We start from the raw sequence: 25,312 nt of genomic DNA, 5'->3' as shown, positions 1-25,312 counted from the left end.
CGTCACCTATCCATGTTCTCCACAGATGCTGCCTGACCCGCTGAGTTACTCCAGCACTCTGTGAAACGTCACCTATCCATGTTCTCCACAGATGCTGCCTGACCCGCTGAGTTACTCCAGCATTTTTGTCTACTTCGATTTTTCCAGCATCTGCAGTTCTTCCTTAAACATGGCCTGTTATCTTTATCATTGTTACTTTTTTGCATATCTTTCATTCATTTGTTCTATATCTCCCGACATCACCATCTATATCTCCCGTTTCCCACACATGGTGGGGATTACTGAGACGTGGCTGCAGGAGGATCAGGCCTGGGAACTTACATCCTAGGTTTTCTTGAAATCCTAGGGCCAGGGTTATACATCCTATAGAAATAACAGGCAGGTGGGCAGAAGAGGGGGTGGGAGGGGCGGAGGGGGGGGTAGCTCTTCTTGTGAGGGGTGGAATTCAGTCCCTTGCGAGGGAAGACATAGGGACTGAGGAGGTAGAGTCACTGTGGATTGAGTTGAGGAATTGTAAAGGCAAGAAGACACTAATTGGTGATATTTACAGACCCCCAAATAGTAGCCCAGATGTAGGGTGTAAGTTGCAGCAGGAGTTAAAACCTGCATGTAACAAAGGTAATGCCACTGTGGTGATGGGGGATTTCAATATGCAGGTAGACTGGGAAAATCAGGTTGGTTCAGGACCCCAAGAAAGAGAGTTTGTAGAATGCCTCCGAGATGGATTCTTAGAGCAGCTTGTAATGGAGCCGGCCAGAGAAAAGGCAATTCTGGATTTAGTGTTGTCCAATGAACCAGATATGAACCAGAGAACTCGAGGTAAAGGAACCGCTTGGAGGAAGTGATCATAATATGATTAGTTTTAATCTGCAATTTGAGAAGGAGAAGGTTAAATCGGAAGTGGCAGTGATGCAGTTGAACAAAGGGGACTATGAAGGCATGAGGGAGGAGCTGGCCAAGGTCGACTGGAAAGGGATCCTAGCAGGAATGATGGTGGAACAGCAATGGCAGGAATTTATCGGCATAATCCGGAAGACGCAGGATCATTTCATTCCAAAAAGGAGGAAAGATTCTAAGGGGAGTCGGAGGCAACCGTGGCTGACAAGAGAAGTTAGGGATAGAATAAAACTAAAAGAAAAGATGTATAACACAGCAAAGAGTAGCCGTAAGCCAGAGGATTGAGAAACTTTCATAGGACAACGGAAGGAAACAAAACGGGCAATACAGGCTGAAAAGATGAAGTACGAGGGGAAGCTGGCCAGGAATATAAAGAAGGACAGTAAAAGCTTCTTTAGATATGTTAAGGGAAAAAGAGTAGCAAAGTCAAATGTGGGTCCCTTGAAGGCAGACACGGGTGAAATTATTATGGGGAACAAGGAAATGGCAGAGGAGTTGAACAGGATCTGTCTTCACTAAGGAAGACACAAAAAATCTCCCAGATGTACTGGAGGATGTACTGGAGGACAGAGGATCTAAAGGGGTAGAGGAACTGAAAGAAATTTTCATTAGGCGAGAAATAGTATTGGGTAGGCTAATGGGACTGAAGGATGATAAATCCCCTGGGCCTGATGGTCTGAATCCCAGGGTCCTCAGGGAGGTGGCTCTAGAAATAGTGGACACATTGGTGATCATTTTCCAATGTTCAATAGATTCAGGATCAGTTCCTGTGGATTGGAGGATAGCTAATGTTATCCCACTTTTCAAGAAAGGAGCGAGAGAGAAAATGGGGAATTACAGACTAGTTGGCCTAACTTCGGTGGTGGGAAAGATGCTGGAGTCAATTATTAAAGAGGTAATAATGGGGCATTTGGATAGCAGTAAAAGGATTAGTCCAAGTCAGCATGGATAAAAGCGAGGTTATCCACTTTGGTGGCAAAAACAGGAAAGCAGACTATTATCTAAATGGTGGCCGATTAGGAAAAGGGGAGATGCAACGAGACCTGGGTGTCATGGTACACCAGTCATTGAATGTAGGCATGCAGGTGCAGCAGGTAGTGAAGAAAGCGAATGGTATATTAGCATTGATAGCAAAAGGATTTGAGTATAGGAGCAGGGAGGTTCTACTGCAGTTGTACAGGGTCTTGGTGAGACCACACCTGGAGTATTGCATACAGTATTGGTCTCCAAATCTGAGGAAGGACATTATTGCCATAGAGGGAGTAAGGAGAAGGTTCACCAGACTGATTCCTGGGATGTCAGGGCTTTCATATGAAGAAAGACTGGATAGACTCGGCTTGTACTCGCTAGAATTTAGGAGATTGAGGGGGGATCTTATAGAAACTTACAAAATTCTTAAGGGGTTGGACAGGCTAGATGCAGGAAGATTGTTCCCGATGTTGGGGAAGTCCAGGACAAGGGATCACAGCTTAAGGATAGAGGGGAAATCCTTTAGGACCGAGATGAGAAAAACATTTTTCACACAGAGAGTGGTGAATCTCTGGAACTCTCTGCCACAGAAGGTAGTTGAGGCCAGTTCATTGGCTATATTTAAGAGGGAGTTAGATGTGGCCCTTGTGGCTAAAGGGATCAAGGGGTATGGAGAGAAGGCAGGTACGGGATACTGAGTTGGATGATCAGCCATGATCATAATGAATGGCGGTGCAGGCTCGAAGGGCCGAATGGCCTACTCCTGCACCTATTTTCTATGTTTCTATGATTTATGAAAGGAAAATCATGCTTGACTAATCTTCTGGAATTTTTTGAAGATGTGACAAGTAAAATGGATGAAGGGGAGCCTGTGGATGTAGTGTATCTAGACTTTCAGAAAGCCTTTGATAAGGTCCTGCACGGGAGACTGGTGACTAAAATTAGAGCACATGGTATTGGGGGTAGGGTGTTGACATGGACAGAAAATTGGTTGGCACACAGGAAGCAAAGAGTAGGAGTGAACGGGTCCTTTTCAGAATCCAGCCAGCAGCCGAAACGCCTACTCCTGCACCTGTGATTGAGGCAGTGCAGCGTAGGTTCACGAGATTGATCCCTGGGATGGCGGGCCTGTCATATGAGGAAAGATTGAAAAGACTAGGCTTGTATTCACTGGAGTTTAGAAGGATGAGGGGAGATCTTATAGAAACATATCAAATTATAAAAGGACTGGTCAAGCTAGATGCAGGAAAAATGTTCCCAATGTTGGGCGAGTCCAGAACCAGGGGCCACAGTCTTAGAATAAAGGGAAAGCCATTTAAGACTGAGGTGAGAAAAAACTTTTTCATCCAAAGAGTTGTGGATTTGTGGAATTCCCTGCCACAGAGGGCAGTGGGGGCCAAATCACTGGATGGATTTAAGAGAGAGTTAGATAGAGCTCTAGGGGCTAGTGGAATCAAGGGATATGGGGAGAAGGCAGGCACGGGTTATTGATTGGGGACGATCAGCCATGATCACAATGAATGGCGGTGCTGGCTCGAAGGGCCGAATAGCCTCCTCCTGAACCTATTTTCTATGTTTCTATGTTTCCCCTGACTCTCAGTCTGAAGAAGGGTCTCGATCCGAAAAGTCACCTACTCCTCTCCATTGATGCTGTGTGTCCCGCTGAGTTACTCCAGCCTTTTGTGTCTATCTTCAACACGTACACACTGTCTGGAAGGAAGGTGGTGTCTCCAATGGGGTCTGTTTATTAACACGGGCATGTCCCTGTTGTTAACATATTCTGACTGAGGGAACAGCACCTCATATGTCACTTGGGCAGCTTACACCCCAGCGGTATGAATAAAGATTTCTCCAACCCTCCCCCATCATAGTTCACCGGCCAGTGACTGTCCCACTGATTACATCTTATCTCTGTCTGCCTTGTTGTCACCTTCCTCGAGCTAACTATGATCCATTCCGCATTTTTCTTGGCCTTTGCCCCCTTTGATCTGTCTTTTTCACACCTTACCCTTCCATACCTCTGTGTCTCCCTCTCCCATGATTCGCAGTCTGAAGAAGGGTCTTGACCCAAAATGCCATCCATTCCTTTTCACCACAGATGCTGCCTGACCCGCTGAGTTACTCCAGCACTCTGTGAAACATCACCTATCCATGTTCTCCACAGATGCTGCCTGACCTGCTGAGTTACTCCAGCACTTTGCGTCTATCCCGAGATTATCACCAGCTCTCATTGGCAGAGAGAGACGGACACAAGGTCCTCTGCATCCCCTCCGCCTGGTCAGTCTGAAGAAGGGTCTCGACCCCTAACATCACCCATGTCTTCTCACCACAGATGCTGCCTGACCCGCTGAGTTAAGGGTCCCACTTGGGCGCAATTTGCACGTCAGTTAGGCAACATAATTTACGTGTCACGACGCACGATGCGCGTGTGGTGACGTCCGGTCGCGCGCGGCGCCCCAGGATTTTAGGATTCACAACATCTTCACGCGCCATCTGCGTGACGTGCAAATGAGGCCCAAGTGGGAGAGGCCCTTTACTCCCGCACTCTGTGCCTATCTTTGGCACAAACCAACATTTGCAGTTCTTTGTTTTTACATAGAACAGTACAGCACAGGAACAGGCCCTTCGTACAAAGTTGTGGGGTTGATGGGCAGATGGGACCCTTCTTCAGACACGGCTGAAATGTCCAGTAGTTTTTATAATTAGTGAGTGCTGAGATAAGGGGCCAGAATGGCGGACATAAATAGCATCGTGGTACAGGACAGAACACTTCAAGTGACAAGCTGATGTGGCTCCAATGTTGACCTTAGGGCAGTAGACAGTTTTATCTGGAGCAGATTATGTTATCTTCTTCTTGGAGACTCTCCATTCAGTAAAACCACCAGGGAACATGAGCTTTGAAATGCAAAGTTGGCTGTGCAGTGTTTTGTTTCACACTGTCACCCCAAACCTTGTTAGAGTGTGAGGATGTTTAAGAAGGAACTGCAGATGCTGGGGAAATCAAAGGTAGATACAAATGCTGGAGAAACTCAGCGGGTGAGGCAGCATCTATGGAGCGAAGGAATAGGAGACGTTTCGGGTCGAGACTCTTCGTCTGAAGTAGGGTCTGAAGAAGGGTCTCGACCCAACACGTCAACTATTCCTTCGCTCCACAGGTGCTGCCTCACCCGCTGAGTTTCTTCAGCATTTTTATCTACCTTAGAGTGGGAGGATGGGAGGTTTTCATTTATATGTAGACACAATGAAGATGTTTCGTTCAGTTTTTAAGATACGGCATGGAAACAGGCCCTTCGGCCCAACAAGTCCGCACCAACCAGCGATTCCCACACACTAACACTATCCTACACACACACAGACCGGGGACAATTTACAAACTTAAAGGAGCCAATTAGCCTACAAACCTGTACAACTTCGGAGTGTGGGAGGAACCCACGCCACCCTACGCCCTTGTATGTTATCCTCCTCTCTACAACACCCTCTCTCTGATCCTTTGTACCTTTTCATATCTCTAGTTTCCCTCTCCCCTGACTCTCAGTCTGAAGAAGGGTCTGACCCATAACATCACTCATTCCTTCTCTCCAGAGATGCTGCCTGTCCTGCTGAGTTACTCCAGCATTTTGTGTCAATCTTGGGTGTAAACCAGCGCCTGCAGTTCCTTCCTGCACAGTGGTTGTGATAGTGTGGATCATTAGTAATCGGTGGCGGGTGTGCACCAGGGTGATTGAGGGGGAGATGCTGCATGTGGAGTCCCCTTTACCCACCCTAGTGTCTCCTCTTCACCTCCCCCATCACCTGTATCCACCTAGCACTTGGCAGGCTGTGTCCTACCCCCACCTCTCTCCCAGCTTGCTCTCCCTTGCTATAATCAGCCTGAAGCAGGCCCCTGACCCAAAACGTCCATACCCCCCACGGATGCTGCCTGACCCGCCGGGTTCCTCCAGCACTTTGTGTTCCGTGCAAGATTCCAGCACATGCAGTTCCCGGTGTTTATGTTAATTCTGATCATTTACTGAGTTTGCTCTGGAGTTTAGAAGGATGAGAGGGCAACTTATTGAAACATATAAGATTATTGAGGATTTGGACACGCTAGAGGCAGGAAACATGTTCCCGATGTTGGGGGAGTCCAGAACCAGGGGCCACAGTTTAAGAATAATTGGTCGGCCATTTAGAACGGAGACGAGGAAACACTTTTTCTCAGAGAGTTGTGAGTCTGTGGAATTCTCTGCCTCAGAGACTGGTGGAGGCAGGTTCTCTGGATACTTTCAAAAGAGAGCTAGATAGGGCTCTCAAAGATAGCGAAGTCAGGGGATATGGGGAGAAGGCAGGAACGGGGTACTGATTGGGGATGATCAGCCATGATCACATTGAATGGCGGTGCTGGCTCGAAGGGCCGAATGGCCTACTCCTGCACCTATTGTCTATTTTCTATTGAGTTGAGCAGTGGAACATGTGGAGGTTGGGAGGGTGAATGGATTTGACCATTGGCTGGCGTTATTCTCTTGTATGTTATTCTCTGCCGTCTCTAACGTGTGATTATTCTGCTTTGTCCACCAGTTGTTTGAGATCAGCATCCCCATCTCGCAGGTTCCGAAGCCGGTGACCATCAGTGTGGCCAACCACACGGGCTGCCGCTGTATGTCCAAGATGGATTTCTACAGACAAGCTCACTCCATTATCCGACGCTCCATATCTACATCCCCGTCAGAGTAAGTACCGTCATAGACCTCCAACACGCCACTGACACGCTAACGACCTGTCGTGTGTTGGCTCACAGCGTGTCCTTGTTGTAACGTCACGGGTCCCGTGTTTCCAATCTGCTACTTCTTCTTCTTCTTTCGTGTGGCGTGCACAGCCTAAAGTTGTTGGACAACTTGTTCTATTTGATCTTCCGTTTGTGCACGTGGAGTTGATTGCATTAGTCGAAACAGGGCGGACCATGTGAAGGTTGTAATCTTCCACCCTCCAATCTGCTGCCGCTCTTTATCAAGAGTCAAGCATCAAGGGTGTTTAATTTCTATAAAGTGCTGGAGTAACTCAGCTTGTCAGGCTACAAATAAATGCACCACGTGTGTGGGAAGCAGCTGCAGATGCCGGTTTAAACTGAAGACAGACACAAAATGCTGGAGTCACTCAATATACAATACAATACAATACAATTTTATTGTCATTTGAGCCTCAGTGCGGCTCAAACGAAATTCTGTTTCCACAGCCATACAAACAAAGACAATTCCTAGACATACACACAATTTAATTCACACAAACATCCATCACATTGAACCCACTGTGATGGAAGGCAAAGTCTTTTCTCTCCCCTGTTCTCCATGTCTCTCCCGATGTCCAAGCCCCAGGCGGGCGACGCTAAGTCCCACGGTCATTTTAGGCCGTGCCGGGCGATTTACGGCCCCGCTCCCTGTCTAGAAGTCTCGAAGTTGGAGCCCCCGGCGGGCGCTTGAATGTCCCACGGCCGTGAAGCCGCGCCGGGCGATGTACGACCCCGCTCCGGGTCGTTGCAACCCCGCGACACGGGTTGGAGAAGTCGCGTTGCGGGAGCTCCGGGAAGCGGTCTCTCTCTCACCCCGGACCCGCGAGCTCCCGATGTCCCAGTCCACCGGACCTGCGGCTGCGTTGCTGGAGCCTCCGAGCCCCAGGAGTCGAGTCGCAGCAGCGAGTCACCACCGCTCCCCACGCTCCGAGGCCGGCCAGCCCCACGATGGTGAGTAGTCCGCAGCTCCGCAGTCTCCCGAGCCCCCGGGTCGTTCAGGCTGGAGGCCGCTCCACGGTGCTAGGCCCCAACGACAACGGAGACCCGACAGGGAAAAGATCGGGTCTCCCAGACAGGGAAGAGATTTTGAACAGTTTCCCCCCGCCCCCCACATATACACATTTAAAACCAGTATTAAAAAACACCAAACACTACATTTAACTAGACAAAAAATAAAAAAAAGACAGACAGGCTGTAGGGGCCGCTGCAACGGGTGAGTCGCGCCGCCAGCCAGCAACCCTGGAGTGAAGGAATAGGTGACGTTTCGGGTCGAGATCCTTCTTCAGACACAAGGTTCTGGCCCTACAGCTCGTGACTAGTGAGGCTGTCAAAGGTTATGGGGTTGAGAGGGAAAGATAGATCAGCCTTGATTGAATAGTGTAGACTTGCATAGCCTTTAGTCTTTAGAGATACAGCACAGAAACAGGCCCCTTGACCCACTGAGGTTGCAGCGAGCAGCGATCCCCGCACACTAACACTATCCAGGGGCCACAGTTTCAGAATAAGAAGTAAGCCATTTAGAACGGAGACGAGGAAACACTTTTTCTCACAGAGAGTGGTTATCTCTCCTCTACCACAATCTGTCTGAAGAAGGGTCCCGATATAAATCATCACCGATCCATGTTCTCGACATTAATTTGTTTGACCTGAATCGAAACCTCCAAAACTGTGTGTGATGTATCTGTGTATCATGCAGGCCTGACAGAGAGCAACTCGCTGTGGAATATCGTGCAATCTCCTGCCTGCCCGAACAGTCATTGTTTAGTGTAGAGATACAGCATGGAAACAGGCCCTTCGGCCCACCAAGTCCATGCCGACCAGCGATCACCCGTTCACACTAGTTCTATCCCACTTTCACATCCACTCTCTACACACTAGGGACGATTTACAGAGGGACGATTAAACAGCAAACCCGCACGTCCTTGGGATGTCTTTGTCATATACAGATGTTGCAAGTAGCGGAAGGAAAGTGTGAGTTGGTTTCATTTGTGGTTATGACACGTCTGAATTCATTCAATCCGGCACATTGATTGGAAGTTTATACATTAAGACGTCACCATCATCATAACTTGCGTGCCACTGGGAGCACGGTCCCTTACACTTTCATTGACATTCATGAGCAATACTTTATCACCTATTCTTCCTGTACATGAGTCAGAGTCCATGACCTCTGAAGGTTGTTAGGCTCGTAGATAGACGCAAAATTCTGCAGTAACTCAGCAGAATAGGCAGCATCTCTGGAGAGAAGGAATAGATCACGTTTCGAGTCGACACCCTTCTTCAGACAGAGTCAGGGGAGAGTGGAGAGCTTGCAACCCAGCGCTATGAATATTGACTTCTGCAACTTCAAGTAACCCTTGCTTTCCCACTCTCTCCTCCATCTTAGTTCTCTGACTAGTTTGACTGTCCTCCTGATTAAATTTTACTTTGTATGCGTTGTTGGCTCGTTCCCCCAGCTAACAATGATTTATTCTACATTTCCCTGCACCTCATCTCCTTGATGTCTCCTTTTCACACCTTACACATCCATCTTTATGGCTCCCGCTCCTTGACTCTCAGTCTGAAGAAGGGTCTCGACCTGCAGCATCACCCATTCCTTCTCTCCAGAAATGTTGCCTGACCCGCTGAGTTACTCCAGCACTCTGTGAAACGTCACCTATCCATGTTCTCCACAGATGCTGCCTGACCCACTGAGTTACTCCAGCACTCTGTGAAACGTCACCTATCCATGTCCTCCACAGATGCTGCCTGACCCGCTGAGTTACTCCAGCACTTTGTGTCTGAGAGGGGAACTAATGGTATGAAAAGGTACACAACATATCAGAGCCAGCACCGAAGACCTAGGAATGTTGGAGCCCACAATAGTCCATTGTTGGTTGTAGAGGAGGTGATAACATAGACTTGGTGTGAAGGGGTGATCAATGGTTGGTGTGGATGGGTGGATGGGCCTATTTCCATGCTGATCTCTAAACTAAACTCAACAGGCAGAATAGCAACAACAACCTTCTCTCTGCCCCAACCTCTCCCACCCACTGACTCTCTCTGTCTGCCAGTGGGGAAGGATGTGGTGGGGGTGTGTAAGCATGAGGGTGAGTAGTGTCGTGTGGAGATGGTTGGTGAGTGGTGCAGTTGTGGTCAGTTGTGCAACGCCTGGCATCATCCCTGTCCTTGCTGGGATGTGTCATCCCCAGATGGACTCACTGACGTTGACCACAGGCATCTGTTTCTGCCCGAGGTAATCCAGCCAGGCTTCTGTGGATATTGTCACATTCACCACTCTTCCCTCAAGATCTGCCTCACACATTGCACAACTCTCCAAACTCACGCCATTCTACACTGTAAGTAAACAACACCCCAAACCTACAGACCTATCCATGTTCTCCACAGATGCTGCCTGACCCGCTGAGTTACTCCAGCACTCTGTGAAACGTCACCTATCCGTGTTCTCCACAGATGCTGCCTGACCCGCTGAGTTACTCCAGCACTCTGTGAAACGTCACCTATCCATGTTCTCCACAGATGCTGCCTGACCCGCTGAGTTACTCCAGCACTCTGTGAAACGTCACCTATCCATGTTCTCCACAGATGCTGCCTGACCCGCTGAGTTACTCCAGCACTCTGTGAAACATCACCTATCTGTGTTCTCCACAGATGCTGCCTGACCCGCTGAGTTACTCCAGCACCTTAAGTATAGTTCAGTGATATACCTTTAACCCAAGGAGTCCCTGCCAACCAACAATCTCCCGTACACTAGCAGCATCCTACAATCTAGAGAAGCCAATCTGCACATCTTTGGAGTGTTGAAGGACAATGGAGAACTCGGGGAAATCCCACATGGATATCTTTGATCGGGCTTTACTGACTTTATCTTGCACTAAATGTTATTCCTTTATCCTGTATCTGTACACTGGACCTCAATTGTAATCATGTATTGTCTTTCATGTATCAACACACCTATTCACTGGTTCAGCACAAAGCCAAGATCATCAGTGGCCAGCACTAGTTAAGGCTGTGTTTAGTCATAGTCATCCATGGAGGCACAGTTCATTTCACTGCACTTAATTGCGCATGTGATGAATAAATCTGATTGATTGATTGATTGATTGATTGATTGATTGATTGATTGATTGATTGATTGATTGATTGATTGATTGATTGACTGATTGACTGATTGATCGTTTGACTGACTGATTGATTGATCTATCGATTGATCGATTGATCGATTGATCGATCGATTGATTGATTGATTGATTGATTGATTGAGTGATTGATTGATTGATTGATTGATTGATTAAGTGAGTGATTGATTGAATGATTGATTGACTGTGATTGATTGATTGATTGATTGGTTGATCGATTGATTGATCGATCGATTGATTGATTGATTGATTGATTGATTGATTGATTGATTGATTGATTGATTGGCTGTGATTGATTGATTGGCTGATTGATTTATTGATTGGCTGATTGATTTATTGATTGGCTGATTGATTTATTGATTGTTTGATTGATTGATTGATCCAGCATGGAAACAGGCCATTCGGCCCAACTCATCAATGTCGATCAAGGTGCCCCATCTAAGCTCGGCCCTTGCCTGCCTTTGCCCCATGTCCCACTAAAATGTTCAGATCTAAGTACCTGCACAAGTGTCTTTTAAATGTTGTGACAGTGCGTGGCCGGTTGCTGTATAAACCCACGACCGTCTGTGTGAAGACGTTGCCGCTCAGATTGCTGGTATAGGTTTAGATTTGTTACTATCACAGGTACAGTGTAAAGTCTTATTTTGTACACTATTCAATCAGATCAGATATACTGTACATAGATACAATGAACTCAAGTACAATAGATGCTTCTTTCCCCTCTCACCTTAAACCACTTAGACAATAGACAGGAGTAGACCATTCGGCCCTTCGAGCCAGCACCGCCATTCAATGTGATCATGGCTGATCATCACCAATCAGTACCCCGATTGGTTCTTGGTTCCCCATGATTCTATTCAGATTCAGGGACAGTTTGTTCCCGGCTGTTATCAGGCAACTGAAACTCTGAGCAACTCGAGTGGTCCTGACCTCCCATCTATCATTGGAGACCTTTGAGCTATCTTTAATCGGACTTTATCTTGCACGGAATATTGTCCACTGTAGCTGAGCACTGTGGATAGCTTGATTGTGATCATGTATATCCCTTTCTTTGACTGGACAGCATGCAAACAAAAGGGGCTGTCCCACTTGGGAGACCTAATTGGCGAGATTAGGAGAGTTTGAAAAAATGTCATGTTGAAGACTAGCTTCGACTAGCTACGCCTAACTTCGGGAAAATTGGACACTGAATAGTGGAGAGTGAAGACGACCTCCTTCGACCTCCTTCGACTATGATGAAGACTATCTATGACTATCTTCGACTACCCTTGATTACCTACGACTAACATGCCGACCTACTACGACGTACTACGACTAAACCTAGGTGCTCCAGTTTCCTCCAACATCCTAAAGACGTGCAGGTTTCTAGGTGAATCGGCCCTCTGTAAATTGCCCTTCGTGTGTAGGGCGTGGATATGAAAGTGGAATGTGTCAATGGTTGATCGATGGTCAGCGTGGACTCGGTGGGGTCAAGGAAAGGGCATTCACGTCGATCGCGGCCCCTGTTTCCACCAATCTTTCCACTACCATGCACAAGAAGCACAAGAAGCGACAAGACAGACACCGTTGTGCAGATGCCGAGATGTGTGTTCAGCTCTGGCTGAACAACTTCTAATCTTGTATGTGGACTCGATAAGAAGAAGCGTAGACTCGGTGGGACGAAGGGCCTGTCTCCATGCTGTACCTTGGTTTAGTTCACTAAACAAAGGTGAACTAAACCATACTCCATTTCTCGTCGAGTTCTCAATAGATAATAAGTGCAGGAGTAGGCCATTCGGCCCTTGGAGACAGCACCGCCATTCAATGTGAGCATAGCTGATGATCCACAATCAGTACCCCGTGCCTGCCTTCTCCCCATATCCTTCTCTGTAACTTAATCTGCAGCTTCCTCCCTGTTCCAGTAAAGTTGTGATTTGAGGTATGCAATCCTTACAAAACATTCTACCTTGTGCATCACACACTAACTACGCCTCACGGCCATCCACCCATTGAGACCTGTTGACAGAAATAATTGAAAAACATAGGACTGACTTCAAAATAAACTACAATGAACTTTCCAGGGGACTTGGGCTGCCCAGGATCTGTTTTTAGAAACGTCTATTGTTATTAAATCTCAGAGCTCCCCAGCTCTGTGACGTGGGAATGGGTACAGTTTTTGAATGCTGCTGCGTGGAGTGAGAAAACGAACACCTCCAGGAAAAGCTCCTTCCCTACTGCCATCAGGCTATTAAACACAACAAAAAATAAGGGCCTGTCACACTTGCATGCGATTGCATGCGTTTGGCGCGACTAAACGGAAGCGAAGTTCGCGCTAAGTACGCGCGTGACATCATTTGTGTCATACTTACCAATCAGCTGGGCAGGAGGCGGGCCGACTGAATTTGGGTGTCGCATGGCGTCGGGCGGTGACGTCATCACGCAACACCACGCCGGGCGGTGACGTCATCGTGCAACGCCACGCGCTAGGCGTACAACGGCAAGACGTTGCGTACGACGTCAAGACGCTGCGTACGAACGCAATGCGCCTGCGTGCCAACGCAAAGATTTCGGACACTGTCAGATTTTCGGAGCCCCGCGTGATGTCGGGACCAGCCCCGCACAGCTCCGTGCTTCTAAGTGGGACCGGCCCCGCGTGGCCATACGGTGCCCGTACGCCTCAAGTGACCACGAGGTCGCGTAATTTGCGAGCCGAGGTCGCCTAAGTGGGACAGGCCCTTTAAGCATTATTATTGCACTATATTTGTAATTTATTGAGTATGTGTGCATGTGTATACACACACTGAACTGTTCTTCTCCCGTTATGTACCATGTTTACATATTCTGCTGTGCTGCAGCTAGCGAAAATCTCATTGTCCTATCTGGGACGATTGACAATAAAACTCTCTTGACTCTTCAGGGACAGTTTCTTCCCGGCTGTTCCCAGCAAGTGAACCATCCAACCAAGATTCAAGATTCAAGATTCAAGAGAGTTTATTGTCATGTGTCCCAGATAGGACAATGAAATTCTTGCTTTGCTTCAGCACAACAGAATATAGACGGCATGAATACAGAACAGATCAGTGTGTCCATATACCATTATATAAATATATACACACATGAATAAATAAAACAGATAAAGTGCAAGTAAACAGATAATGGGCTATTAATGTTCAGAGTTTTGTTTGAGTTGAGTTCAATAGCAATAACCACAACCAGAGAGCAGCGCTGAACTACTATCTACCTCATTGGTGACCCTCAGACTATCTTTAATCGGACTTTACTGCCTTTACCTTGCACTAAACGTTATTCCCTTATCATGTGTCTGTACACTGTGGACGGCTGGATTGTAATCATGTGTTGTCTTTCCGCTGACTGGTTAGCACGCAACAAACATGTGACAATAAACTAAACTGAACTAAACTAACAATGCTGCCTGATCTGCTGAGTTCTTCAGGTACTTTGTTGGTTACTTGTATAAAGCAGCAACTGCAGTTCCTTCCACCTCCTTTAAACTAAAGTAGTAAACTAAATGTTCATGGCAGAAACTTGCTCTCTCTCTATCACAGAGACAGGGAGCCAGGGGCCTGGTGATCTTACACCAGGCTGTATGCTCACTGGTTTACAGGATAGTGTGGTCTCCTGAGAGGGACAACGGAGATGCCAGCTCACACTCACGGCCCATACCCTGGTCTAGAGACACAAGTGTGATCAGGGTAGACACAAAATGCTGGAGTAACTCAGCGGGTCAGGCAGCATCTCTGGAGGGAAGGAATGGGTGACGTTTCGGGCCTGTCCCGCTGAGTTACTCTAGCATTTTGTGTCTACCTTTGATTTAAACCAGCATCTGCAGTTCCTTCCTACACAAGTGTGATGACGGTCAGGGTCAGACTGACTCTAGGGCAGGAGGTGACACTGGCTGGGGTCATGGGTGGGGATAGGTGACGTGAGCTGCTATGTTCGTGGCCGACTAGGAAAAGGGGAGATGCAGCGAGACCTGGGTGTCATGGTACACCAGTCATTGAAAGTAGGCATGCAGGTGCAGCAGGCAGTGAAGAAAGCGAATGGTATGTTAGCTTTCATAGCAAAAGGATTTGAGTATAGGAGCAGGGAGGTTCTACTGCAGTTGTACAGGGTCTTGGTGAGACCACACCTGGAGTATTGCGTACAGTTTTGGTCTCCAAATCTGAGGAAGGACATTATTGCCATAGAGGGAGTGCAGAGAAGGTTCACCAGACTGATTCCTGGGATGTCAGGACTGTCTTATGAAGAAAGACTGGATAGACTTGGTTTATACTCTCTAGAATTTAGGAGATTGAGAGGGGATCTTATAGAAACTTACAAAATTCTTAAGGAGTTGGACAGGCTAGATGCAGGAAGATTGCTCCCGATGTTGGGGAAGTCCAGGACAAGGGGTCACAGCTTAAGGATAAGGGGGAAATCCTTTAATACCGAGATGAGAAGAACTTTTTTCACACAGAGTGGTGAATCTCTGGAACTCTCTGCCACAGAGGGTAGTCGAGGCCAGTTCATTGGCTATATTTAAGAGGGAGTTAGATGTGGCCCTTGTGGCTAAGGGGATCAGAGGGTATGGAGAGAAGGCAGGTACGGGATACTGAGTTGGATGATCAGCCATGATCATATTGAATGGCGGTGCAGGCTCGAAGGGCCAAATGGCCTACTCCTGCACCTAATTTCTATGTTTCTATGTTTCTATGTTGGGGGAGTTGACACACATACCTCAACATGACAGTGGGGTGTCCATTGCCACTAAAAATACCTGCACCTCACATAGTGAGAGAGCATTGACACTTCCCCCTACCCTTCACCTGTACATACCCCTCACCTGTACATGCCGCTCACCTGTACATACCCCATACCTGTACATACCCCTCACCTGTGCATACCCCTCACCTGTACATACCCCTCACCTGTACATGCCGCTCACCTGTACATACCCCATACCTGTACATACCCCTCACCTGTACATGCCCCTCACCTGTACATGCCCCTCACCTGTACATGCCCCTCACCTGTACATACCCCTCACCTGTACATACCCCTCACCTGTACATACCCCTCACCTGTACATGCCCCTCACCTGTACATGCCCCTCACCTGTACATGCCCCTCACCTGTACATGCCCCTCACCTGTACATGCCCCTCACCTGTACATACCCTCACCTGTACATACCCCTCACCTGTACATGCCCCTCACCTGTACATACCCCTCACCTGTACATGCCCCTCACCTGTACATACCCCTCACCTGTACATACCCTCACCTGTACATACCCTCACCTGTACATGCCCCTCACCTGTACATACCCTCACCTGTACATGCCCCTCACCTGTATATGCCCCTCACCTGTATATGCCCCTCACCTGTACATACCCTCACCTGTCCAGTTTCTGTTTCTCCATGATACAATGAGCAGGTGAATGCCGGGACCATTGAACTGTCTGTAATCGTTGCCTCATTTCAACAAAACCATTTTTGTTTCCTCCACAGCTGTTTGATGGCAAACAAAACGTGCCCCAGGAATCACATCTGGAATAGTTTTTTGTGCAGATGTGTGCTGCAGTACGATCTCAGTGGGCTGCTGCCGTCAGAAGGTGGTGCAGGTGAGTGAGATTATTTACTGAATGACTGCACACTCCACCACTCAGTGTGACACGGGTCACCTGAACAACGGGACTGAGCGGGACCTCCGGACTCAGCCACGGCTTGTAGACTCACATTTCAGTCACTCACAGCTTCTAGACTCACAGTTCAGTCACTAACGGCTGGTGGACTCACAGTTCTGGACTCAACTCACTCACGGCTTCTGGGCTGACTGATTCATGCCCGGCCACCGGGGATTTATTCTCCTCGCCTCCGGAAGGGGTGTTACCTTCATGAAGACTGACAGGCGAGAAGACCAATCTGCTGATCTCACGATTTTTTAAACCTTCGTAACTTTTCTATTATTTCACTGATCGGAACAAAACTTGGTGGCTTGGAGAAAATCCTAGCGATATAGGGCAGCGCGTTTGCGCAGATTTAGTTATAATTCAGTGGTCAAGATGAGAGTTTTAGTAATAGTATAGATGGGCCAAACGCGGGCAGGTGGGACTAGTGTAGCTGGAACATTGTTGGACAGTGTGGGAAAGTTGGGCCGAATGGCCTGTTTCCACGCTGAATCATTCTATGATTCGGCTATGTTACAATCCTGTTTCAGGACACATCGATAGGCCGCGGTGCCCAGCATTCCTGGGAAATCACTGCCTGACTACCATTTGGCAAGTGATTCCGTTTCACCCGCATGGTCACAGAGTGATATAGAATGGAAACAGGTCCTTCAGCCCAACTAGCCCATGCCAACCACGATGCCCTGATGTGGCCCTTCGCCCTGACAACCTTTCCTGTTCATGTACCTGACCAAATGTCCGTTAAATGCTCAAAGGTTAATTCATAGGAGCAGAATTAGGCCACAGGGCCCATCAAGTCTACTACGCCATTCAATCATGGCTGATCTATCTTTCCCTCTCAACCCCATTCTCCTGCCTTCTCCCCGTAACCTTCGACACTCTTACTAATCAAGAATCTGTCAATATCCACTTTAAATATATCCACAGCCGTCTGTGGCAAAGAATTCCACAGATTCACCGCCCTCTGACTAAAAATATTCCTTCTCATCTCCTTCCTAAAGGAATGTCCTTTTATTCTGAAACTGTGACCTCTGGTCCTAGACTCTCCCACTAGTGGAAACATCCTCTCCACATCCACTCTATCCAGGCCTTTCACTATTCTGTATGTTTCAATGAGGTCCCCCCTCATTCTTCTAAACTCCAGCGAGTACAGGCCCAGTGCCGACAAATACTCATCATAGGTTAACCCACTCATTCCTGGGATCATTCTTGTAAACCTCCTCTGGACCCTCTCCAGAGCCCGCACATCCTTCCTCAGATATGGGGCCCAAAACTGCTCACAATATTCCAAATGCGGCCTGACCAGCACCTTATAGAGCCTCAGCATTACATCCCTGTTTTTGTACACGAGCCCTCTTGAAATAAATGCTAGCATTGAGTTTGCTTTCTTTACTACCGATTCGACCTGCAGATTAACTTTTTGGGAATCCTGCACCAGCTCCCAAGTCCCTTTGCACCTCCGATTTCTGGAATGTCTACCCATTTAGAAAATAGTCTACGCCTTTATTCCTACGACCAAAATGCACGACTCCACACTTGGCTACACTATATTCCATCTGCCACTTCTCTGCCCACTCTCCCAACCTGTCTAAGACCTTCTGCAGAGTCCCTTCTTCTTCTACACTACCTGCCCCTCCACCTATCTACATATCATCTGCAAACCTGGCCACAGCCTTCAATCCCCTCGTCCAAATCATTAATATACAACGTGAAGAGTAGCGGCCCCAGCACCGAGCCCTGCGGAACTCCGCTAGTCACTGGCAGCCAACCAGAAAAAGCCCCCTTTATTGCCACTCTTTGCCTTCTACCACCCAGCCAGCTTTCTATCCACGCTAGCATCTTCTCTCTAATACCACAGGCTATTGCCTTGTTTAACAGCATCACGTGGAACGTTATCAAAGGCAGTCTGCACCCCAGCGGCTTGAACATTGACTTCTCCAATTTCCGGTAGCCCTTGCTGTCTCCTCCACTTCTCAGCTCTCCCTCAGCCCTCTGGCTCCTCCTCTTCCTTTCTTCTTCCCGTCCCCCGCGCATCAGTCTGAAGAAAGGTTTCAGTCCGAAACGTTGCCTATTTCCTTCGCTCCATAGATGCTGCCGCACCAGCTGAGTTTCTCCAGCACTTTTGTCTACTGCCACATTATTCAATCCTGTTATAATCCCTGCCTCAACTAACTCTTTTTTAAAAAAGAAAACAGAACCACCACCGTAATATAAGACAAACGATGAACTATTACACAACTATGCTACACTACTTGTCAAGGATACATTCCACCCCCCGCGGTGCCCAGCGGTCCCGGAAAACCTCCAGGGTGCCCGTGGACAGCGGGTAGACCCTCTCTAACACCACCCGGGCGCGGACGTAACCCCGGAAAAGGGGCGGGCAGTCGGCTCGGGCAGAGCCCTCTTCCGCCTGGCGCCGTTACTCACGGATGGCCAGCTTGGCCAGGCCCAGGAGCAACCCGACCAGGACATCCTCTGCCCTACCCTTTCCCCTACGCACAGGTTGCCCAAAGATGAGGGTCAACAACCTCCTGTGGCAGCTGGTTCCATACACCCACCGCCCTGTGAAAAGGTTCCTATTTCCCCTCTCACCTTAAACCCATGTTCTCTGGGTCCAGATTCCCCAGCCCTGGGTCAAAGACGCTGTACATTCACACTATCTATGCCCATCATTATTTTATACACCTATATAAGATCACCCCATCTGTATACGGGGTGATCGCTGGTCAACACGGACTCGGTGGGCCGAAGGGCCAGTTTCCACGCTGTGTCGCTGCAGTCTACAGCTAAGTTTAGATTAGAGATAGAGCGTGGAAACAGGCCCTTCAGCCCATCGAGTCGGTGCCGACCATCGATCCCCGCACACTAACACTATCCTACACACTAGGGACAATTTACAAGTTTACCAACCCAAGTGACTTACAACTCACTACGTCTTTGGAGTGGGAGGAAACCGGAGCACCCGGAGAAAACCCACGTTGTCACGGGGAGAACGTGCAAACTCCATACAGACAGCACCCGTAGTCAGGATGGAAGCCGGGTGTGTGGTGCTGTGAGGCGGCAACTCTACAGCTGCGCCACCGTGCTGCGCCACCGTGTTACACCACCGCGCTGCACCACCGTGTCTCGCCACCGCGCTGCACCACCGTGTCTCGCCACCGCGCTGCGACACCGCATTGTGCCACCTTGCTGCGCCACCTTGTCTCGCCACCACGCTGCGCCACCGCGTTGTGCCACCGTGCTGCGCCACCTTGTCTCGCCACCACGCTGTGCCACCGCGTTGTGCCACCGTGCTGTGCCACCTTGCTGCGCCACCGTGCTGTGCCACCGCGTTGTGCCACCGTGCTGTGCCAACTTTCTGCGCCACCGTGCTGCACCACCGTGCCAACCCCAGGTGTAAGTGACGGCTGTATGTGTGTTTTGCAGCTGCTGAGCCGGGCTTGCAGGGCATGTGTGGATCCCACAAGGAGCTGGACGTGGACAGCTGCCAGTGCGTGTGTAAAGGGGGCGCTGACGGGACGGGGTGCGGCCCGCACCGGGAGCTGGACACGGACACGTGTCAGTGCGTGTGCCGGAACGGCCAGCACGCCGCCAGCTGCGGGCCCCACCGCCAGTTCGACGCAGACACGTGTCAGTGCGTGTGCAAGAGGAGCTGCCCCCGGCAACAGCCGCTGAACACAGCAACATGCGTGTGCGAGTGCACGCAGTCACCCAACAAGTGCTTCCTCAGGGGACAGAGGTTCTACCCACACACCTGCAGGTCAGTCCGTGTTACACCCTCTCACACGCATGTTAGTGCCCTGGAGGTTTTCCGGGACCGCTGGGCACCGCGGGGGGTGGAATGTATCCTTGATCAGCCATGATCATATTGAATGGCGGTGCAGGCTCGAAGGGCCGAATGGCCTACTCACATGCATGTTATTCCCGTGTTCAGCCCCACACGCGCAGGTCAATCCGTGTTACACCCTCACACGCATGTTAGTCCCATGTCAGAATCTCTCATGCATGTCAGTTCCGTGCTAATCCGTCTCACACGCATCAGTCCTGTGTTAAACCCCCACGTGTTCCAGTCAGCGTTTCAAACCATCTCACGTATGTTATTCCCATGATATACCCTTCACATGCATGTCAGCTCCACATCTCGTCCACATGGCAGTCCTGTGATCAACCCCTGACGTGCATGTTATTCCCGTGCCTGACACTCCACATGCATGCAGGTCAGTCCCATGTTAAACCTTTCACATGCATGTCAGTCCCGTGTCAAAGCCCCTCACACAACATGCCAGTGTCATGTGAGGATCTAGCAGTTGATAAAATCCCTGCAATCTACATGTAACTACACGCCCCACACTATTCCCCGCTGCTCCACCCGCTGTACGTGACTTTGGCATGATTATATGTACTATAGTTTTATCTGACGTGACTGGGTCGCAGGGAGAACAACGGTGTTCCCTGGGCCTCGGTACATGTGACAATAATAAACCTCAGCATAAAGTTGTCGACACATCTTGACCACGCAGCCAAGAACTCTGCTAGTAACATTCATAGAACATAATAATAATAATAATAATAAATTTTATTTGTGGGCGCCTTTCAAAAGTCTCAAGGACACCTTACAGAATTTAACAAGAGTAAAAAACATATAATCGGAGTAAAATAAATAATAAAGACATCACCAATACACAAATTAAAGACAGAATTCGATCCAAAGTCAAAAAAATCAAAAACACAATGTGAAGAGAGAGCAGCGGCAGCTAAACCGCGCCAGCGTCCACTCTCCCTTCCGACAGCCATCTTGGACAGACTAAAATATTCACTTACACACAAAAATCATCCCCCCACAATGGTTACCACTGTGGGGGAAGGCACAATGTCCAGTCCCCATCCCCAGTTCTCCTAAAGTCAGGCCTATTGAGTACAGAACAGCACCAGAACAGGCCCTTCGGCCCACAATGTCCGTGCTGCACAAGATGCCGTTAAACTAGTCTCCTCTGCCTGCACGTGATCCATGACCCTCCTATCGAAAACCCTCGTGAATGTCACTCTCGCATCATTCTCCACCCCGATCCCTGGCCTCAGTTAATTGCCCGAATGTGTAGGGAGTGGATGATAGAGTGGGTAACTACACCTAGTGTAAACGGGTGATCGATGGTCGCTGGAGTTTGCACGTTCTCCCCGTGACCTGCGTGGGTTTTCTCCGGGTGCTTCGGTTTCCTCCCACACTCCAAACACGTGCAGGTTTGTAGGTTAATTGGCTTTGGTAAAACAATTGTAAATTGTCCCTAATGTGTAGGATAGCGCTAGTGTACGGGGTGATCACTGGGGTGCTCACTAGCCCAAAGGGCCTGTCTCCATGCTGTCAAGAGTGTTTTATTTATGCAGCAGCACAACACAATATGTAAACAATAGACAATAGGTGCAGGAGTAGGCCATTCGGCCCTTCGAGCCAGCACCGCCATTCAATGTGATCATGGCTGATCATCCCCAATCAGTACCCCGTTCCTGCCTTCTCCCCATATCCCCTGACTCCGCTATCTTTAAGAGTCCTATCTAGCTCTCTCATGAAAGTATCCAGAGAACCTGCCTCCACCGCACTCTGAGGCAGAGAATTCCACAGACTCACAACTCTCTGTGAGAAAAAGTGTTTCCTCGTCTCCGTTCTAAATGGCTTACCCCTTATTCTTAAACTGTGGCTCATGGTTCTGGGCTCCCCCAACATCGGGAACATGTTTCCTGCCTCTAGCGTGTCCAAACCTTTAATAATCTTATATGTTTCAATAAGATCTCCTCTCATCCTTCTAAACACCAGAGTATACAAGCCCAGCTGCTCCATTCTCTCAGCATATGACAGTCCCGCCATCCCGGGAATTAACCTTGTAAACCTACCCTGCACTCCCTAAATAGCAAGTACACTGTAAACAATATCATAAACGAGAACAATAGTTCAGTGTGCGTATATATCCACGTAAACATATACATGGATACTTATACATATGTATAACATGTAAACATAAAAACAAACAACAATAATAAAAATAATAGTCTATGTTGTCCAGAGCTTATTGGGAGGTTGTTGTGTTCAAGAGCCTAATGGCTGTAGGGAAGAAGCTGTTCCTGAACCTGGAGGTCACGGTTTTCAGGCTCCTGTACCTTCTTCCCGATGGTACCGGAGAGATGAGAGCGTGGCCAGGGTGGTGTGGGTCTCTGATGATGCTGGCTGCCTTTTTGACGCAGCTCCTCCTGTAGATCCCTTTGATGGTGGGGAGATGAGTTCCCGTGATAGACAATAGACAATAGGTACAGGAGTAGGCCATTCGGCCCTTCGAGCCAGCGCCGCCATTCAATGTGATCATGCCTGATCATCCCCAATCAGTACCCCGTTCCTGCCTTCTCCCCATATCCCCTGACTGCGCTATTTTTAAGAGCCCTATCTAGCTCTCTCTTGAAACCAAGATGGGTACCAGTCTCTGTAGATGCCTTTGATGGTGGGGATGTGAGTCCCCGTGATGGATCTTCAGTGCTGGGGATGTGAGTCCCCGTGATGGGTACCAGTCTCTGTAGATCCCTTCAGTGGTGTGGATGTGAGTACCTGTGATGGACGGTGTCCACCAGTCTGGCACACGTGTAACACTACATGTTGTGTGCTTTACTTGATGCAGCTGCTACAGGCCGCCGTGCAGGGTGCGGAGGAAGGGGTGTAAACAAGGACTATACTTCAGCGAGGAGGTGTGTAACTGTGTCCCCACGTACTGGCGGAGACCGTACCACGGCCACTACTGACCGCCACCGTTCTCCCGCCTGTCGGCCGCGGAGATGGCCGCTGGACTTTCACACGGACACCACCACCCAGAGGGAGGACACATACGTGACGAGCGGTGTGTGTCAGAGACACGGGAGGCCATGTCTCAGCGCACACGGTAACGACACGCTGGACCAACAGCAAGAACACATGACCAGCTACACGGGACACGTCAATGGCCAGCGGGTCGAGGGCCTTGCAAGCTCCATTTTTTTTAAGATAATGAATCTATATCTAATTTATTGCCACAGAATTCTTGTGCAACATTCCTGTCGTTAGCAGTTAACAACTGTAAGAGCTCACTGTGATCACTATTTTTATATCATGTACAATATCTTTAAAATAAAAGCCAAAAGTGTATTGTATGTGTTGTATCCATGGCAACACATCCACAGATATCTCGGTGTTACCAACTCATATAAATGAGAGGAGCAGAATTAGGCCATTCGGCCCATCAAGTCTAAACCGCCATCCAATCATGGCTGATCCATCTCTCCCTCCTAACTCCATTCTCCTGTCTTCTCCCCATAACTGCTGACACCCGCACTAATCAACAATCTACTCGCTAGAATTTAGAAGATTGAGGGGGGATCTTATAGAAACTTCCAAAATTCTTAAGGGGTTGGATAGGCTAGATGCAGGAAGATTATTCCCGGTGTTGGGGAAGTCCAGGACAAGGGGTCACAGTAAAAGGATAAGGGGGAAGTCTTTTAGGACCGAGATGAGAAAATCATTTTTCACACTGAGAGTGGTGAATCTGTGGAATTCTCTGCCACAGAAGGTAGTTGAGGCCAGTTCATTGGCTATATTTAAGAGGGAGTTAGATGTGGCCCTTGTGGCTAAAGGGATCAGGGGGTATGGAGAGAAGGCAGGTACAGGATACTGAGTTGGATGGTCAGCCATGATCATATTGAATGGCGGTGCAGGCTCGAAGGGCCGAATGGCCTACTCCTGCACCTATTTTCTATGTTTCTATTTTTCTATCTATCACTGTATGAAAAATATCCATTGACTTGGCCTCCACAGCCGTCTGTGTCAAAGAATTCCACAGATTCATCACTCTCTGACTAAAGACATTCTTCCCCCTCTCCTTCCTCAAAGATTTGGGGGGGGAAACTAACAACAGTGAAGAAATATCATGTTTCTCATAATAATGCCACAATCCAACACATTATTTACAAAATGGTCAATGCTTGAATAGAAATGATGTGGGGACTAGATAGGGTAGATAGTCAAAACCTTTCTGCCAGGATGGAAAATCAAATAATAGAAGGCACAGGGTTAAGGAGAGAGGGGCAAAGTTGTGCGGGGCAGAGATGTGCGGGGCGAGTGTTTTACACAGGTGGGTGCCTGGAACGCGCTGCCAGGGGTGGTGGTGGAGGCAGATACGATAGTGGTGTTTAAGAGGCTGTTGTAGAGGCTCATGGATATGCAGAGACTGGAGGGATATGGATCATGTACAAGCAGGTAAGAGTTGGTCTTGGCATCATGTTCAGCACAGACATTGTGGGCCGAAGGGCCTGTTCCTGTGCTGTACTGTTCTATGGAGTTACCAGCAGCAGCAAAGGGCGTCACGGTGGCACGGCGGTAGAGTTGCTGCCTTACAACACCAGAGACCCAGGTTCAATCCTGACCATTGGTGCTGTGTCTGTACGGAATTTGCATGTTCTCCCCGTGACCGCGTGGGTTTCCTCCGGGTGCTCCGGTTTCATCCCGCATTCCAAAGACGTGCAGGTTTGTAGGTTAATTGGCTTCTGCAAATTGTCCCTAGTGCATATAAGATAGAACTAGTGTACAGGGTGATCGATGGTTGCCGCAGACTCGCTGGGCTGAAGGGCTTGTTTCCACGCTGTATTTCTAAACCAAACTAAATCATCTTGACAACTTTCACTCGGCAGTGGGTCTCGCTAAATACTGCGCTCATGAAAAATAACCCCAGAAATGCCCAGCAGATCAGGCAGCTGCTGTGGAGAGGGAGACAGATAAGGATCAGATCAATGAGCTTCTCACAAGTAATATCGCCACATCGATGCTGCGACCATCAACGCCTCCACTTCCTTGGAAGGCGTAGGAAGTTC

At 48.7% G+C, this 25,312-nt stretch overlaps 1 protein-coding gene across 1 annotated transcript in view; it reads left to right on the top strand.

Moving 5' to 3' along the window:
- The window catches only part of vegfc (vascular endothelial growth factor C), a 95,889-nt gene extending 72,296 nt beyond the window's left edge, over positions 1 to 23,593 (top strand). The window contains exons 4-7 of the mRNA XM_033018755.1: positions 6,421 to 6,572; positions 16,257 to 16,369; positions 19,862 to 20,195; positions 23,095 to 23,593. Of these exons, the coding sequence (XP_032874646.1) occupies positions 6,421 to 6,572; positions 16,257 to 16,369; positions 19,862 to 20,195; positions 23,095 to 23,215 (720 nt within the window). The 3' untranslated portion in view covers positions 23,216 to 23,593. The remainder of the gene's footprint in view (positions 1 to 6,420; positions 6,573 to 16,256; positions 16,370 to 19,861; positions 20,196 to 23,094) is intronic.
- Positions 23,594 to 25,312: the final 1,719 nt, after the last annotated feature.

Source organism: Amblyraja radiata, chromosome 3 (genome assembly GCF_010909765.2).
Source record: "Amblyraja radiata isolate CabotCenter1 chromosome 3, sAmbRad1.1.pri, whole genome shotgun sequence".
NCBI classification, from domain to species: domain Eukaryota; kingdom Metazoa; phylum Chordata; class Chondrichthyes; order Rajiformes; family Rajidae; genus Amblyraja; species Amblyraja radiata.
The sequence above is the reverse complement of the archived record's forward strand: the minus strand, read 5'-3'. Positions and strand labels throughout refer to the sequence as shown.